We start from the raw sequence: 19,364 nt of genomic DNA on the forward strand, positions 1-19,364 counted from the left end.
AGCATTAGACCACATTAAATAGAAACAAATAAATCTGCTGTATGGCTTTAAAGCTGTATCAAACCCAATGGCATTGTTTTATTATTTTCTTACACTGACACAAAGACCAAATAAAACACGATGAGACATGTTATTTAAAAGGTTGTGGGGCCATTTCATCATAAGTATTACAGGCAAACATTTTATTTTAATCAACCTCTGCACTGGACAGCAAGTATGCATAGCATGCAAATAGTCCATGGATGTTTTACTTATCTAACTAGAGTGAGAACACAGATGACAGATCAACTATACATTATTATTATTATACATACATTTGACTTCCTGTGTGACCACATTGAAAGCAAGAACCTTATAACAGCAGTTACATCAGACATATTATTAGCGCTGGAATTTTTCTAATTAATTCCAAAGTGTTAAAAGCATTTTGTGTGTGTCTTATGAATTCTGTGTGATACACAATGAGGGCTCTGAGTGCCCTTATTGGGAAAACATTCAACTCTGAGCATCACTCTGGGGCACGGCAGCTTTTTCTCTGCTGCCCAATCAAAAGAGCTCAGGGGTTGTCCTTCCCGACAGCACTGTCAACAACAGAAATTGAGAAAAGGGCTAGTAGTGCTTATTACTGACCACCCGGAGCTACAGTATCTGATTAAACGGACAAAACTTGCCATGACATAAACAACACACATCAAGCTTACAGGAACATTAGTGGGGCTCTTGAACCTTCCGGGTAGAATTTTAGATTTGTGTTTTTGATTGCCTTAACATAGCTGCCTTAAATAGTTATGTGTAGCTCGCTGGCAAATCAAGAAATTGATAGCTGCTTACGCGCTGCCTAACTACAGCAAAATGCTCCTCCTTCAAAAAAAGGCCTCAGTGTGATTAGGATCAGAGATATAGGGGTAGAAAGGATTGCAAAGTGCCTCACTTTTTTCAGAGTGATCACCACTTAAGGCTTTTAAAGAATAATGCTCTTGTAGAGCAGGTATATTGACAGCCTTCGACAAGATACCCATCATTCAAAGAATATGAAATGAAAATACATGGAATAAACATCAAAGTATTTTTATTGCAGCATCTCTAAAATTTCACTTATTTGGCCCAAGGGGACAGCTTTTTCCCTTTTGTGTCACGCACAGTATCACCATTATTTAGCTTTTAGTGAATAATTTCATTCATCAGAACACACTGACCAGAGCAGAACCCCAAGACAATATCTAATTATTTTTTATTTAAATGTTTAACTTAAGTCAATCACTTTATATATCATATAATTTCACAATATTAGAAAATGAAAGTGAAGGCATAGTAATGACAGAACACAAACTTATCTTCAACAGCTGAGAAGGATCAGTTCTAATCATCTGGGTTCACAAAACTATGGTACTCTGTACCAGCTTAACGAGAGCAAGGCAGAGGAAGGCAAACAGGGGATAAGTACACAGGAGGGCTGTTGGACTGTTGGCAACAGATGGTGCAATGTGGCCAACCTATCTACTCACAGAAAACATTGACAGTCTGCCTGGGAACACACAGGGCTGGCAGGCACTAACTTTGGATTTTGTCAATGGGTAAGAGTGAAATGCATGATTAATGGCAACTTTCCACTTTCCAAAACAGCAGAGTGCCTCCCAATAGAAATACTACTGAACCTACTGTAAGTGGTGTACTACATTTTCAGAATCTCACCACTCGTATTGACTAGCTGCTTGACAATATTAATGGCTGATAACCTCATTTCTGATATAAATTTAAAAAAAATCCCTCCCAAAACCCAGCCCTGGATCTACTGGATGCTTGACCAAACACAAATACTTTCTAATCCACTGGCCACAAGGTGTGTGCCAGTTGTAAAGCAGAAATATGGATGGGGTGAATAAATGATTCCTTCCATGCACTTTGAGAAAGAACACTATCTCATGCCTGGAGTAAGCATGGCTTTGACTCCCAAATTATGCAGATTAGGCTACTGTTTACTGCACACTCTACAGTGCTGAACAGCTAAAAGGAATAGCCATCACTGAAGGGAACACATGAAGGAAGCAGAAGATGAGGATGATTTCTCAACAGGGAAGCGACACTGATGTCAAATTTAAATACTTTTCTGGCAACGTTTTCTGGCCTAAATTGAATGATGTTAATAACAACACTATATATTCAGGTTTCGCTTCTTCACACGGGTATTTTGCAGTACACAAGATACATGTATCTAGGCTTAAGAGCTAATACAGTCTTCCTAAAGTTAGAAAGACTAGATAAGCATGGGACAGATGGAACAATGGCAATCCCGCCCCTTTCTATGGACAGTTTTTAAGCACAGGTTATCCTTATGTGCAAAAATGTTCTCACATCTCACATTTCAAAAGACATGGATTGGTGACTCTGAGATGCTCATATGTGTGGGCATGATAGATCAGCTGTAGGTTCCGTGGCCCATTTCACAAAAGGGATTTGTGAGCAATTCTTCCCAGAGATCACAAATGACTGTCTCGCAAATTACAGATACATCTGTGAGTGCTACAGGACTCCCTCATGCTCATGCATGGGTTGTAATTATGCTGTTTGTTTTGATTAGTGAAACGTGTGAAAATGAGAAAGAGGAAACAAGCTCATCTTGCCAATCATAGCTTGCATGCTGCAAATTTGGAGAAACAGGCCCCTGGTCTAAGGGGCAAAATACCTGATTTGCTTCTGCTAATGATAACTCATCTAATTAGTTAATCATTTCTGTTTTATGTTCACTTGCTATTTTATATTGGCAATCAAGAATGCACAAAATAGCAGGTAGCAGCTTTGCCAACTGAAGTGACAAATGTTGCTGGTAGCAGAATATATCAGCTGTGCTAAATAACATTAATTTTGTTAGTAACTTGGCCAAAGGTCAAAATGAAACTCTAGGCAAGCTGGTAAAAGATTGGTTGTCAACAGAGTATTTATCTCTCATGAAACGATTTAGCTGATTGCATCAATTTCAGTAATCAGAACCCTTTTAAAGGATTAGTTCACCCAAATTACAAAAAACAAAAACAAACCTTTTGTATATGCTTGCTAGTGGCATGACTCTATGGATGGCAGTGCAACAACTAATACATGTATTGCAATGATAGACATTCATGATTACTGACCTTTATTTGTTTTTACTTATCCTGTGAAATAGCTACAGATACAGACATCCACCTTGTGCCATCATGGCTTTAATTTGTGCAAACCTGTAAAACTAATGACTAGCCATCAGCTACAGATGTACTTTGTCTATATAATATACAAAAATAATATAATAATATATTAAACTCAGATGGAGAACATTGTAAAATTATACCTGCAATTATACACCATTCCCAGCGTCTACATCTGCCTTTGTTTAAAAATTCTCAAGTGATGTGTTATTTATGACGTGCTCCGTATTGTAGTTCTTGGGTTAGAATCCACAACTGTACCTCAAAGAATTTATCTCAACCATTAATTCTACTCATTCTACTAAAATGTCAAATAAATGTCCAGTGTGTTAAATCTCTCGACAAAATAATTACAATAGTGCACTAAAAAACAGAATCCAGGCGCTAGATTTATATAGCATTGTGGCTGCCTAGTTTGTTGGCTGCCTATAACTGGGATGATTTAATTGATGATTGTCTGGCTGAGTGACTATACTTCTAATTCACTTAGCACAGTTAAACAGAGGGGGACTCATCTTTCTCTTGAGTTTTGTACTAATGAACACCCTTGAACACCGCCCCTCTGCCCACACCTCCCTTCGACATATCACTGTTCATGTCTATCTGTCCCTTCTTAATAGTTTGAGGGAGCTGTTCTAATTCCAGCAACAGCCACTCACTCTGATGATTAGTGCCAGTCCACTGGTGGCCTAGAGGTCACACAGTTGTTTGTTGACGTTGCTCTGAAGTAGTGCTCAGCTGCAGCGTCTGAATAAACAGACTGAAGATGTGAAAAGCTGGCTCGGTGGTTGGCCATGTGTGATTGTACACGCTGACAGCAGGTGATTGTTGATTATTAAAATTACATACTTGGATGTGAGAAACAAGTGACATGTTGCAACAGTAAGAGAAACACAGTGACTCTTGTTTATCAAACAAAAATACAAGACCTTCTAATAATAAACAGACACGGCCTCATTTCTCTGTGAAATGGCTGATGTTATCATTTGTGTCAAATATGCACCCAACAAGACTATAGAGGAAATAGAATTTCACCAAGGGTGAAAATACTCCAAATGTGTGCCAAGTGATGGTCTCTCAGCTAATACATGACATGTTCCACTACTGGATCAAATTTGCTTTTCCTCAGTGTCTTTCTTTTGTTTTTTGTATTGCCAGTCTGAGAAAAACATGGCTGAGAAATCTTACGTAGGTTGGGTTCAGTCATTTCCAACCAAAACTGTGCAATGTAAACCATGTCCCAATCCACACTTCTGTAAGATCTAGCAAAGATGAAATAACCATGCAGATAGAACAAAAACTGTACAACTGTCTTAAAGGACATCACGGTTCTACTGGAGTGAGCCTGAAGTGAGATTATGCACAAGAAGAACAAGAGCAAATGTAAGACAGAACTTCAAAAAGGCAAAAGCTTCAATACATGGTGTGGTAAACATACTTATTTCTTCAAATTTAAGGAAAACTGCTATTTGGGGTGTATTTTGCCTGACATATTGACATATTTCACTTATTTGCCATCGTACCTACAGTCAGTTTAGAAGATTACTACCAACCCAAGACATATAATATGATTTTGCTCGGCTACTGTCTATTGATTCTTTGTCATGAGCGCTACTGTGCAACATGCAGGGAAAAACAACTGTGTAGAAATAAGTGGGGGGTTTTTAAGGCTTGGTTAATTTATAAGACGAACAAATGTTACGAGGTATATTATTTGTTTTTGTCAGGCTGGCAGCTGTGTCTGGCATATCGGCATAATTTACATATTTTAAGCTTTGCTACCATCTTAAACAGCTGAATCACATGGAATGAGTCGGACTGAAAATCATAAAATGCACAATAAACCACCAAAATTGAGCTTGTACAGCAAAAAATGTACCCAAGGGAACAGCATCCCCCTAGTTAGTTAAATTTTTAAGCCACTGGTTGAGATTCAATGTTAGAGCCCTCTAGAAAATTTGAGAATGTGTGTGGACTCTAAGGAAACAGACCATTTTGAGCTAGGCTTACTGTCAGAGCATCCCCACAGCACTTTCATCTACCCGCTTGCCCCCACCCGCAGCATTGCATGACAACTTTGGCTGCAGCAATACTGGCAGGATCCTGCAGTCCCTGAAGGAGTCATGCGATTATGCATCCCTGTAGCCATGATATTCTGAATTACACAAAGAAGACTAGAGGCTGCCTTGGTCATACTGTCTTTTATGTAAGAGAAGCTACAGAAAACACAACCTATTGACACTGTCTGCACAACAGGAGACACACACAGAACAAAATAGGTTATTGTCTGTTATTTCAACTGGCAAACAAGACTGAAATAACTTCATTTGCGGGTGAAGATGTGGGCAAGATATCTGGATGTAGCTTCTACACTAGCTATAAGGAAAAAAACAATGCAAAGAGGATTAAAATTTGAAGCAACTAAATTCCAGAGCCTACACAGTCATTATGTTGCCATCCAGATGACTTAACAATTAGGCAACTGACTATCCCCTAGAGTCTCACAGTAGTCCAACAGCAGGTACTTAACATTTGATGTACATTGGAAATGGGCGTATTTAGGTCCAATGGGTGGTCTGCATGGTCATATAGCAGATAAGGAACACAGAGACTTTTTTAAGTGCAGCCATACCTATAGCAAAATACATAAAAATTCACATAGATCTATACAAGGCTTCAAGAATAAGCGGATATTCTACAATACATCATTCAAGACTCATATGATAGCATTTCAACAAACATTATAGCTGCTCTAAAAAGCATATTCCCCATTTACTTTCTTATTTAGATATTGCTTCTCTATGTTTGGTACTTGATGTTTGCAACACTACTGTGTTATTTGGCCTTCCATATTTGTTGCAAATGCATAAGTAGTGTACCTCTCTTCCAACAATAGAAAAAAATGATTTGTCAATAATAATTGCAGCTCTTACACTTACAATAAATGTGACAAAATGAACTCAGAAAAATGAATTCATAATGGCTGTTTGAGCTGCAAAATACAAATGAGCTTTATTGTATTTAAGGAGGACCAGAAAATCCCCACAAAATCACTCTGACACAGTCATTGTGTTCATAAAGTCGGCCTCTATTCAGTCAAGGGAATCAGTGGAGCAGCTATAACATTTGTCTCTTGACACTGTAACGACAGTTTTGGGTCTCTAGTTTCTTTATGAGAGAGAATTATTCATCTTCAAATTCAAGTGTACTGTTCAAGATGTTCAATGTAAATGTGATGTATAACTCACTGATTACAGTGAGACAGGGATATTGTTATAGTAGCCTCAGCACTAGATACTAATCACCTAGAATATCAAACACCACAATGTCTCATTTTATATGTAAAAGCTAATGCTGTGTCCTGTAACAGGACACACACAGACACACACACATTCCTATTAAAAGGCAGATTTGTGTCCTCTCATACCCAGCATCTCCTTAAGCATTAGTATGTCCAGGACAGTTCACCACTATTGATTTGGGAGGAAAAGGAGAGGAAACTGCATCAGTAAAATAATACAATACAAATACAAGTGTTTGATGTGGAACAGGCGATAAGACAAAGAGAGGATGTGGTGCGCAAAAAGACACAAAGATCTCAGATAATGTCTCAACTAAATCACTATTAGGTTCAGGGCTCTTGTCTCAGTTTTTTTCCCCTATTCTATGATTTCCCCTTAAAGCCAAACACAGATTCAGAGTGGGTGATAAATCAGCACAAGTAAATACCATAATTCAGATAGGGAGTGTCTCTCCCAATTCATATTACAACAAACTATAGTATATATCATAGTCAACTTATAAGGTCCAATTAAATCAACAATTGTATGATTCAAAGGACTTTCATCAGTGGGCATTTAGATGTTTGTAAATTTAAAGTCAAATTGTAATATAGTGTTTGCCTGGAATTCCCTGTTTGTTTCTTGTTTGTGTACTATATCTCTATGAGAGTGAGAAACGAAGAGCAGGAGAGACAGTGTGGGTGTTTGTGTGTGCATACATGTATATCTGTGTGTGCGTCCGAGCGTGTGTGCATCTTGTTCATGGCAAGAAATCAGCTCAGTTTAGCACATAATGGAAATGTGAATAGCCCAGAGCGCCTCTCTCCCACACAGGGAGAGAACTGGCTGGGAGCAGGCTGCATCTTTCCAAATCCAAACAGTGAAAGGGAGTTAGCTAGGTTAAAATCATGCCCCCTTTTTCTCTCCCTTCCTGGAGCGATTCACAGCTCTACCCATACATTACTCAGACAGGTCATCCAAACAGGTCTCACTAGCAGTCTGGAAACATATTCACACACATATGCGCACACATGCTATGCACACGGCTAAGCATACACACACACAAACACACACTTGTAGGTTCAGTGGATAGGTGACGTTTCTCATATTATGACCGATAATATTTTATATGTGGAACTTTAGCACAACAGCCCCAACATGTTATGCTTAATTTAACATAAACTCTACCTTTTTCAGATTCAACATTAACACAATGTCACATTTTCATATACACCACAAAAGGTAACCAACCTCAATACTGCATAACATTTTTTTTTATTTTTCTCTCATGCAACACTGGCATTCCTTTGACCAGGGCATTACCTGTGTACCAAGATGGACATGATGAAAACTCAGACTTACATGCTACTTCTAGAGATGCGTTCCGGCTTGTGGCCTCTCCTAGGTAGTTTCGGGCCACACACACGTAGCTGCCATCGTCGGGCTTGCTCCGTCGTCCGTGGACGATGCGTAGGAAGAAGAGGGACCCGCTGGGCAGCAGCATACGGTGGGAGCGGGGGTTGTCGCGGTCAGTCTCAACGCGTTCCCCATCTTTATACCATTCCACTGTGGGCGTCGGACGGCCCTCCGCCTTACAGTTGAGAGTGGCTGGTTCCCCTTTGGACACAATGAGGTCAGAGGGGTGCTCCACAATGCGGGGAGGGGAGTCTTCCTGGCGGAGACGAGACCCTAGACAGAAACAAGAGAGTAAAAGGTCCCATTAAAGAAATAGTCATAATATTCACATTTATATAAATAATACATTTTAATTTTGCGGCAGTAGAATGGGAGTATTTTTAGGATTAATGCAGTTAACTAGTTACCATAATCTGTACCATAACAGATAGAAATGTGGAGAAAACTTGAATAAATGGTCTATATAGTTTTCGTCTCACACTAACATTATATTTTCACTGTTTTTTAAAAACAAAACAATAAATGTAGGCATATTTATAAATGTGATTGGTTGAATAAAACTAAGAATAATTTCCTTAAGGTTCTTGAAAGGAAAGTTGATTAGTGTCAGGTTCTTACTGGCTGCACTATATGCTGTGTTACTACACTCAGGCTCCCATATTTACTTTCACAGACAGGAGCTGAGGAGTCATTACATCTCATTAGCTTTTTCATTAACACGTTCCATCAAACACTGACATCATCAAACATGTTGTCTCAGTGGGTGTAGAACAGTAACTGCTGCATTGGATTTTTCACTTTGTATTGTAATAGTGTGGATATGCAAAATTTCCAATTCTCTTTCCTCCTTAAATGCTACATTATCATATTAACATGCATAATATTTAGATTTTAACGTGAGTTTTTGATGTCAAGAGAATGCCTAATCCTGACTATCCTGATAAGAATAACGTCATTATGTGTGTAACCGTAACAACCCTTACTCTGCTAATTCTTTTCATTTATTTGGCTCTATGAATACCTTAGCTCAAATCAGCGCTGTTTCTTAAATTCCACTTCTAAATGTCACAGAGGAATGACCCAAATGTAGCACCACTGTGTTTGTTTACGGACATGACAGCAACACAACTCTCATCTTTTTCATGGTGTATAAGCACATTATAATATCTGTGTTAAAAGGTCTTCCTTTTTATGTTGTGTGCATGCAAACAAACCTAGAGTGTGATTTTTGAGTCGCTAAAATTTACTTTTTGGTCTGTCATAAGGCGAATAAATAAATAAGATATAAATAAATTAAAATGATGTTATACGGTCTCTTGTCTTTTTGCCTCCGATGGTGACAAATCTTACAAATTGCACAGGCAACCATGAGGATTGGCAGCTACACAGCAACCGAAATAAAGCTGCAAATGTGAGTAAAATTGATGTGACAGTCTATAATGTTAAGAGGTTTTTTGACAAAAAGCATTCCATTAGCTGGCGCCAATGCACCAAACCATGGCGATACGTTTGTAACATGCTTTTAAAACCCTATACATATGTAACTTGGGTAAGTAATATTTGTGTGGATTCACAACTGCACACAAATAAACACACATTTTGTGGAATACTGTCTTTTTTTTTAATTGGTTGTCCCATTAACCACTCTCCACTGTGGCTAATGTAGAGTTTGAGGCTTGTGCTGTCAGACAAGAGAATTGAAATTAGATGATTTAAGTTGTGGGTGGCTCAGTGGGTCAGTGGTTGGTACTGTCATCTAACAGCAAGAAGGTCCTGCGGGGTCCTGTCAGTCTGTTAGCTCTGGACTGGCAACCCGTCCAGGGGTTTTGCCTGCTTTCTGCTCAGTGCATGCTCCAGCACCCCATGACCCTGAATATGAATAAGTGTGGTTAGAAAATGAATAGACGGATGGATTATTTTACGTGACTGCTTGAATTAAATGTTGGCATTTTAACAGCTGAATAGTCCTGCATTAATAACTGCTCAGGTTATAAATTCAATGATAATTCGGCTGGAGTCTTAAAATAATGATCCTTAGTAAAGATACATTTAGAATACCCTTTTGACCAAAGTGTGGATTATCTTAAGCCTCAATCTTTGTGTCCACCCAGGTCTTTTTTCCCCACCAGTGGGTCTGTTTATGGGGATCTATCCATGGTGCTGAAGCTGAAACTCAAGGTCTTGCACTAAAAAAGCTGGAAAGGAAAATATTGAGGCTTGTAAGCAGGGACCACTCTAATAAAAGTCACTTTGAGGTGACATCTGTCCACCAATACAGTTCGGAGGAACTCAATTTAAGCTTATAAGAGATTCCTTTGATTGTCAAGCAAAGAGCACCTGTCTTCTTTCTGTCAATGGAACATTAAGTTTGAGGTGTCACTACCACAAATTCTGTCTCTGAGCCCTGCCAATTCAAATCAGTAATACTGTTGAAGACTAGAAGAGACAGACAAACATAATCGCATATTACCCACAGTTTTGCCCCGGGCATAGTCAGACACCATCAATAACTTGTCCATCCTTTTCACAGATGTTTCAATACTAAATCGAAAAGGCTGAAATGTACACTGAGTTACCTGTTTATTACCTGCAGAATTGATTACAAGCCACTGCAATGGCCCTGCAGTTAATTCTATTTTTGTGAGGCTTGTTTTTTTTTTTTTTTGAGACTATCAGAGATGTTTTGATTAAACCCCCATTTATGTGAAATGGGGTTTTAATCAAAACAATGGGAACACCTTTCAGCAGCAGTCAAATACAAAACTACAGCCTTCCAAATCACCTTAGAGTTCAATCAACACCTCCCTGAAAAAATGGATCACTATTAACTTTACTTTAAAGATACTTTAAGATTAATTGCAGAACCATTGCATCACATTGCTTTTCGCTTGGTTGCTCTTTATCAAATAACCTGGCAACACATTAATTCAAATGTCCTGGAACCACCCAAATCCACACCCACTTGATCACACCTGCACTTCATTTACTCCACTGACACAGATTTATGTTCAATGGGCTACAGGGGCAAGTTAGTATGAACCCTTCATCATAAGGACAACACTACCTGTTAAGAATCTTAGATATGTCTCAGGTGCAGCTGCATTTATATATATTTGCAGTGCGTCCATGTATTGTATGAGTAACACAAACACTCAGGGTTGAATCTCCAGACCATATGAGTAAGCATCTTCACTATACCGTATTGGACATTTCAGCTATAGGACTTACAGTTAGCTCCGTCATCTGCCTGAACAACCTTTTGCATTAGGCCACAGAATATAACCCAAGTGTCAGTCTAACAAATTTGAAGACACTTTTGAAGGACTTTACAAGCGCAAGACAACAACATATGATATGTAGAGAGTTAAACTGATTAAAAATAATTGATAAACGCATAATTTCTTTGTGAATATAGAAAAAGTTCAGTGTGGACTCGTTTTTTTCATGCCAACACACATTTAAAACCACAATACTTGCGACAATACAGACAATTTTAAAGCTGCCAAACACTGTATTCAAGTAGCCTAACAAATGTGTTCAATTATGGCAGCTTATAAATAAATGAGCAACTATCGTCTACCTAACCCACTGCCCTGGCAGAATATCATACATCAAGACTGCATGAATCAACTATGATATGGCCATTGGCGTGGTGCATTGATCTTTTTAAACACAAACTGAAGAGGAACAACAACAAATTCACATGTGTGATAACATACTCGCTTTCTTCCTGATGCACTTGAACTGTCAAGGCCATGGGTCGAATAGGCTTCGGGTCACAGCTCAGTGTGTTTCCTATAGCGACATAATTTCAACCATAACATTTAGTAATAGATTTATTCATAAACTTACCGTCGGTTTGGGTGTACAGAAGTCCACAGAGAAATAAACATTGTAGAGGACCCATTCTGGCATATTGGCCACGTAAGCTATCGGCACATGAATTCCTCCTCAAGCAAAAAAACCCAGTCAATTAATCAATCAATCCTGTTTTCACTTGTGCGACTTTGTGGCAATTTGCTGCTCCAAGTTAGTGAGCTGAAACAACCAGAAAACTGTTATTTCAGCCGCGGAAAGAAATCATTCTCATTCGCATGTCCATTCTTCCTCTCCAAGAGCGCACCAGTAAGCAGTGGTCTGTCGACTCGCCGACACGTTGGAAATTTCTGCAGTCACCAATTGCAAACATCACTGACGCCCAAAGACACGCCAGTTACCGATGGTTTCCCCGACCGTTCGACCGCATATTTCTGACACTTTACCGGGCCCGACCGCAGGGAAACGCATTCATCCTCACGCGGGACAAGTTGAGAGAAGAAAGGTGGAGATGGGATTCTGTCAGAGGTGAGTAGCTGCACGGTGCAGCACAGCACAGCCCCTCCTCTCCACTCCGCTGCCCTGGGAGAAACTAACCGGCGAATATATCATACACAATAGATGTGAACACTCAAACTCAGTAGCACTCTAGATTCTGGACAGTTTGATGCTGATAAAGATGCTCATTACTGTTTCTGTCCCTTTTCCCCCCCTGGGAGACAGTTTAACACACACAGCTGATAAATTCACCAGTCTTTGCAGCATTTAAATGAAAGTATGCTGCTTTAGACATTTTAATGGTCAGGATTTGTCCTATTGTTCAGTTATTTCTTGGAAAGATAATACTTTCCAATTGCCTCCGGTGGATTTAGATTTTTGTAATTATTGTTTAATTGTATTGAAATGCATGGCTGTCCTTATCAGTTTACAAGTAACAAAAAAAATCATTAATTATCCTCTTTTGTTTTTGTGTTTTTTTTCATAACATTAAATATGCTGCAGCAAGACACTGTGTTGTGTGCACACCTGCAGGACAGTCTACCAGGTTTACTTTTACACATTTAGACATCATGGCATTCCAATTAAAAGAAAAGAAACATCACCAAGCTAAATGCTCTGGTATGCAACATTTGGTAACTTGAGATACAGTAGATTTGTCACTGGAGCCATTTTGTTTCTCTAATAAACACACCCTCTGTCTTGCAGATCTGATCTCACACAATTGATACATTATTATTTATGTATTTTTCTCCTAATGCTTTCAATTCTAAACATGCATCTACAATATCCTGCCAAAAAGATACAATGTGCCAAGGTCAAAGAATTCAAATATAGCCCCCCAGTTTTACTAACTGGCACTGTATTTTCATGTTCATGGGTGAAAAAGAGATTACAAAGGTGTAACACTGTAAAGAAATGGCACTTCATTACTGCCCACTGCCTGAGGTGCTTATCCTGCCTTGTCATCAATACTGCTCAATATTGACAATAACATTATAAATGCAGTGCCTCACCATGAGACTAAAATGAGATGGGTATCAGGTGCTATTGATCCGGAGGGTGAAATTAAACCATTTTTAGCACTGTGTTCACAGCAGTAGATCGAATAACAATTGTGGACGATGGCTCAATAGAGCCTCTATGAAGGTTGTGTAAAGTGAAGACAATCATTTAAATTGGATAGATGTCATCCATTTGAGAATTATGTTGTCAATAGAGTTTTCCTGTCAAATTGTTCTGATGGCTGCTCAGCTCAGTTCATGGTGCTGTGAAGACCTCTTGCAAAAAAGGAACAAAATTGAATTGCTGAATTATCGCTGGAAAAAAACATTCCTAAAAAAACACAATGCACTTTTTTTTTTCAGAAATTAATACCCTCACAAAATCAATCAAGGTGGACTTTAATGATCTGAGAAGGAAATATTCAAGAACATGTTGCTAATTGTACCAAATGAATTCATACACATTAAGCTATTCATCATAAGCACTTACTGTTCAGAATCAATCTCATATCTCTTCCCACAGAGAATTGGGAGAGAGCGTAACTGCAGTAGAGCGAAAGCCAAAATGGTAAAATGCAATGCTTAAATGCAAGAGAAATATACCAATATTCTGTTTAAAAATGTGATGATTAATGAACATCATCCAGTGACATAGTTAAGAGCTTTAGACATGAAATTCAAGAGAGTCTGAACAGTACTGTGTGTGGTAAAACACATGAAATCCGATATTCAACTGAAACTACTCAGATATTGGTAGTTATTACTAGTATTGTATCAACACACACTACATCTACTGTAAATAACAAAAATGAGAGGTTTTAGAGTAAAGCATTAACATGACACAGGATTTGGTTATATCTGTCAGGCCAGTACATTTTAACTTAGTGACAACCTAGAGGTGATTATATAGCAGGTTGTTGTTTAATCTGATACATGCGATTTGATATATATGATTTATTGAACAATTGACTACCCATTGTTTCAAATCTGCACAACTGGGTGGTACTGTGTTGAGATTAGAGGACATCTCCACTTTTTGTCACCACATTAAATACATTGTATATTATGCATAGATTTTGTTTTAATGTTGTCTTGCTGATAAAACACTCTAAATGGCTTCCACAAAGGTCCACTTAGAAGCCACACATTCCTTAAGGAAAAATGCGTAAATCAAATTTATTTGAAATATTGTCAAGCACTCCTTGCTCTCTTGCTCCATTTACATTGTATGAAATCATAACACCAATATTATGTATAAAATCACAATGGTTTGGAAAACATAATACTCTGAATAAATAACATACATCAGAGAAACTGAGTTACACTAACGAGCATCTTTGACCAAACCAGTCTTACCTCACTTTTGGCAAGAAGATGCAAATTAGCACATCCTCTAAGAATAGATATGAAACATCTGGGGAAAGTACCTTCATATATATGGCTGAGAGATAGAAAATGGTATTAAAATGGAGAAATCCAGGAGAAAATGGCATGTGGTATAAGTAATTGCATAATGGCATTTGATGTCTAGCATGAGGTCAAAACAAGAGAATGTAGGTTTAGTGAGTGAGGTGATTTGATGTTTATCTTTGAAGTTGAATAAGATAAGAGAGGCAGCGAAAGACTCCATCTCTCATCATCACACACAGGGACCGACATGTTTCCAGGCAACGTGGGCTTCTGCTGTCTTTCTCTCACAAACCAAAATCAAAACGGCTACTGGCTCTCATTAATCTACTTCTCTCTCTCTCTGTTGATCACACATAGGAGACAGTGTCAAGGTCACAAATTTTGTCCCCACCATTACCTACTCATAACCGTGTTTGTCCAAGCCAGGAGTGTTGGAGGTAACAGATGGTGTGTGTGACAGTGTGTTCAACACCAGGCATGCTCAGCCCTAGTGAGAGTAGACAGAGTAGACATGTGTCCTGACCACAAAGCCCAAACCTGTATACAAGTGACAAGCGTCTGTCTAACAACTTAGGGTGTTCAGTCCGGTGGATGCCTTTTACAGTGCCTTGTAATTTACACCAATGATTTGAGTAGTTTCATGTTATGTACAACTAGAAATTTTAAAAGCCACAGTGAACAGTATTCACAGCTTCTGTCAAAGCTATACTGTATCATCCAGCATTTTAAATTGCAGCATTAGAATATTTGAACACTGTTGTTGTGGTTGGGCTTATCTCCAAACATTATAATGCAATGTGTACAGCTTTTTGCTGTACGGGTTGTTGAACCAGTTTTTGAGGTTCAGTTACAAGATGATTGCACTGCATTTAGTTAATGTACAATGCATTAACAGTGTAATAGGGCAGCTGTGGCTCAGGAGGTTGAGCAGGTCATAAGGTTGGTGTTTGGATTCTCGGCTCCTCCATTCTGCATGTTGAAGTGTCCTTGTTGAACCCCAAGGTATGAATGTGTGCGAACGGGGGGATTTTCACATGAAGTGTACAGCTCTTTGAGTGGTCGGAAGACAAGAAAAGTGTAATCCATCCAAAAGTATAATCCATTTACCTTTTAATAGAAACTTTGATGCTACTTTTTCGCCTTGCTAGTCAGATTTCCATGTTATGACACACAGTAGAAGACATCCAATCAAACAATATATTTTTTAAGTTTTGCCTTATTGAGAAAAGGTGCATTTTTATACTAAAGATTTATATTTTTATATAAAACTTCAATTAATAGCCGAGTCCCAAATAGCCACCTATCTCCTTTAGTGGCCTGGTGTGGGAACACATTTTGACAAATAAACGCAGGGCCCCATTAAATGCCCGGTCTGGGATTTTATAGAAGTTCTTTGTATGTATGAAACCTTTTAAACCCCGTGCGGTCAGTTTCAGTTTTGTGCAAAAGGAATTAATGGCCTGTCCCAATGCTAGTGATTTTAGCAAATAAAAGCCCGGGCTATTATTCAAAGTTTTACGGTAGGCTAGTTTCAATGAAGAAAGACATCAAATATGGGGCAGAGGAGAAACGTGGTACATTGTTCCACTGTGACCATAAGGTCCAGTGAGCACTATATATCTATCTATCTATAGTACCAATTAATCAACACCCCAGAAGCTCTTAACACTGGCAGAGAAACAGAGAGAGAGTTGGAGGCGGAGCTTCATTACGAGGCCCACCTCCTGCCAAGACATTTATACCAAGTTTACATGACTCACTCCGAAAATCCACGGAGTCTGTGTGCGTCATGGTTGCCGGAGCCAATTGCAGCCATTCTAGTCTTTGCTCACACCAGGGCTGAGTTCTGGGGCGAGTTCAATCTCAAAACGTTTTGCACCGGTTTGCAACGTTTTCAGATTGAACGGCATGTTTCCTTGAAACGTTGTGCAACGTTCTGCAACGGGCTTCGGGGTATGTTTTCTCCTGTTTGGAGGGCGTGTCTCATGTGTTACCCAATCAACTGCAACAAGTTTGTAAATACAACGGCGTTAAAAAGCCAGGAAAACGCAGTGCGCTTGCATACACGACAGGGTGTTCAGGGGAGCACCGTTTCCATTGAAAAAAATGGAAACGGTGATCATTGTTTGTTTGGGAAACATGTTCGGTGCTTCCTTACAAATGCAACATGAGTTAGTCAGGGGCTAACTAAAGAGAGGTAATGCAAGCTAGAGCCTGACCAGTTTGGGTTTTTGGGGGCTGATGCCGATATAAATGCAATCAGCTCACATCGGCCGATGAATCGGTCGGGCTCTAGTGCAAGCCGATTGTGAAGGTAGCGAAGGTCCAGCTGACTGCTCAAGGAGCAAATCCCTATGGGTGATTTCCTGTTTGAACAGTCCCAACACAAAACTACACAGTAGACATAGAACCAAGTCATAAAAACTGATGATCACATGGCAGTAAGGGAGCAAGGGAGTTTTGTATTTGGAAGCGATTAACGTAAAGCCTTATATCAAATGAAATATATATAGTGATGCTAATAATTATCTCTACAATATAGGTTCCTCTGAGCTCTTACTGTTACTACGGTTTCCGGATAGAGACTGTTCTTTAAAATCTCAAAAAAAAAAACAAAAGAACTGCATCATAGCCCTCGAGACACTTTTGAAGTAATGTGCAAAGGACTCTGGAAATCAAAGCTAGACATAACAAGGTGTCTCTTCTCAAGAGATGTAGTTTTCTTTCTTGAAGATGAGTGGTGTTGTCAATGTGTTACTATCACTTTATTCTCTTGCAGTGGGCACATTGCTTCCTCTGTATACCTTCACGCTCCACAAAACACCATGAACTTTTGACAAACCTTGCTAGAGTGGAGAGAGAAGGGCCCAATCCTACCAACTCCATTTAAATGCTTTCAAGGTGAAAAAGGCCCCATTCAGCTTCTGGAGTGGAAGAGGCACTTTGGAGGAAACTGGTGAGATATATCCCTAGCGATACAGATGTGAAGGAGAAAGAAATGGTTTGTATTTAATCAGGCGCAAGGACATTTACACCATTTGTTTTTCCTCTGGATGAGCACAAGGGTAAAAAAAATAGAATAACAAGGAAGAAAATGCTAAAAGCAATATGAGGGAGAAAACCCGGGAAGAACTGTGCTCTTAACATTTTCAAAATGGCAGATAATAGACTTCTCCCATGCGTGTAAACATTGCAATTCCATAGAAATGGCCTCTTTCTGTGTCTCAAACGGGTAGTCATGGGTGAGAGAGTTATGTGGCACTTGACTCTTAATCTTGTTAGATGTTTCTAAAATGGTATTGGTACTCTGGTTTTAAAAGGAAATAGGAAAAAAATTAAGAAGGAGTCTAAAAGCGAGCATGTGTCAGTGTTGCCAATTTGAATACTGCTTCCACCAGTAAGGTACTTTCAATAAATTTGAACATATTTACTATAGTTTCATTGTAAGAAATTCACCTACAGTATGGAGTTACTTGTACTATATTATGAAGATGAAACAAGAAGTATGATCTTATGTTGCTGTAACCTTGCTTCTGATACTTTCCATCCCATTATATTCTAAACAGTTGATAGTAATACCGGTATCCAACTCTTTAACATAAAAATCAAAGGAGCACAGACTTTATAAAAAATGTGAACCAGGATATATGCTAAGCAGCAGCTTGCCCTACTTTTTTTTATGAACATTATAAATAGATAATTCATTTTAATTCATCTAAGGTCAAGTATCTGGTCATTTTGAATTGAAATTGCATTTTGAAATCAAATAATATATTTTAATATTACTTAGCACATCAACCAAACCTACATCCTCATACTGAGGCTAGAGGAGTATTATGGAGAGTTTATGTTGATATAGTTTTACTGAATTTCAATGAAGAACATCCATCCTCCATTTCCACATTTAGACAAAACAAATGTTTTGAATGATACCTGAAGTGAATGATGGCAATTTGTAGAATTTTATCAGCACCATTGTTTTTCTTTGATTCCTAACAGTGATGTTCTTATAATTTGTGATACACATACTACCGAGTAGTGGGATTTTATGCCATCAGGCATCTGTATGTGTAGGCACACTCTTGAGAACATATTAACTCAAGAATAATACATGCCAGAAACCTAATGCATACACCGAAGGTTTCCCTTAGAAACATGTCGTGCACTCCGCTATGGTAGATGATCTGATTAGATTTTGGAGGACTTCTGCTGCCTACATTTGCATTTCTGTGAGGAATAATACATTTATTTTAGACTACTGTCAGGCATTGTTTTTTGTGGATAAATGGTGAACTGCTTCTTTAACAGGGTCCTGTGATCCAAGCAGAAGAACTCAGGAGTGTCAGTGAGTTAAAGTAAGGGGGACAGAGAGTTTGACCATTGATTTTGTGCATCACTTTGTGTCTCCTGACCTGTCCCTGATGTTCATGAGGTTTCTGGTTAGTGACCGAAAGAACAAGATTGTGGATACAAGTGACAGAGGGTTTATGGCTTCACTCTGCGTGACAGTGTGAGGTATTTAGTGATCCACAAGGACCTTAGTATTGGTGTTGCTTGTTATTTGCATCTCCAAAACCAGTAGGAAATGTAGTGTTTTTTCTGTCTGTAAAAAGTTATTTCTTTATCTGAGTCTGAATTCTTATTATGTCCACCAAACGTAAGCCTGGATAGAGATCATACGTTTGGTCGTGTGTGCATGTGTGTATCTGACCGAAGTTAATCTTGCGTACGATGATATATCACACCTGTTTGAGCCTTTT

The 19,364-nt window shown here is 38.8% G+C and overlaps 1 protein-coding gene across 1 annotated transcript in view; it reads right to left on the reverse strand.

The window, feature by feature from the left end:
• The window catches only part of LOC123963414 (roundabout homolog 2-like), a 79,724-nt gene extending 67,582 nt beyond the window's left edge, over positions 1 to 12,142 (reverse strand). Inside the window, exons 1-2 of the mRNA XM_046040259.1 lie at positions 11,729 to 12,142; positions 7,823 to 8,149 (exon numbers count right to left, since the gene is read on the reverse strand). Of these exons, the coding sequence (XP_045896215.1) occupies positions 7,823 to 8,149; positions 11,729 to 11,783 (382 nt within the window). The 5' untranslated portion in view covers positions 11,784 to 12,142. The remainder of the gene's footprint in view (positions 1 to 7,822; positions 8,150 to 11,728) is intronic.
• Positions 12,143 to 19,364: the final 7,222 nt, after the last annotated feature.

Source organism: Micropterus dolomieu, linkage group LG23 (genome assembly GCF_021292245.1).
Source record: "Micropterus dolomieu isolate WLL.071019.BEF.003 ecotype Adirondacks linkage group LG23, ASM2129224v1, whole genome shotgun sequence".
NCBI lineage: Eukaryota > Metazoa > Chordata > Actinopteri > Centrarchiformes > Centrarchidae > Micropterus > Micropterus dolomieu.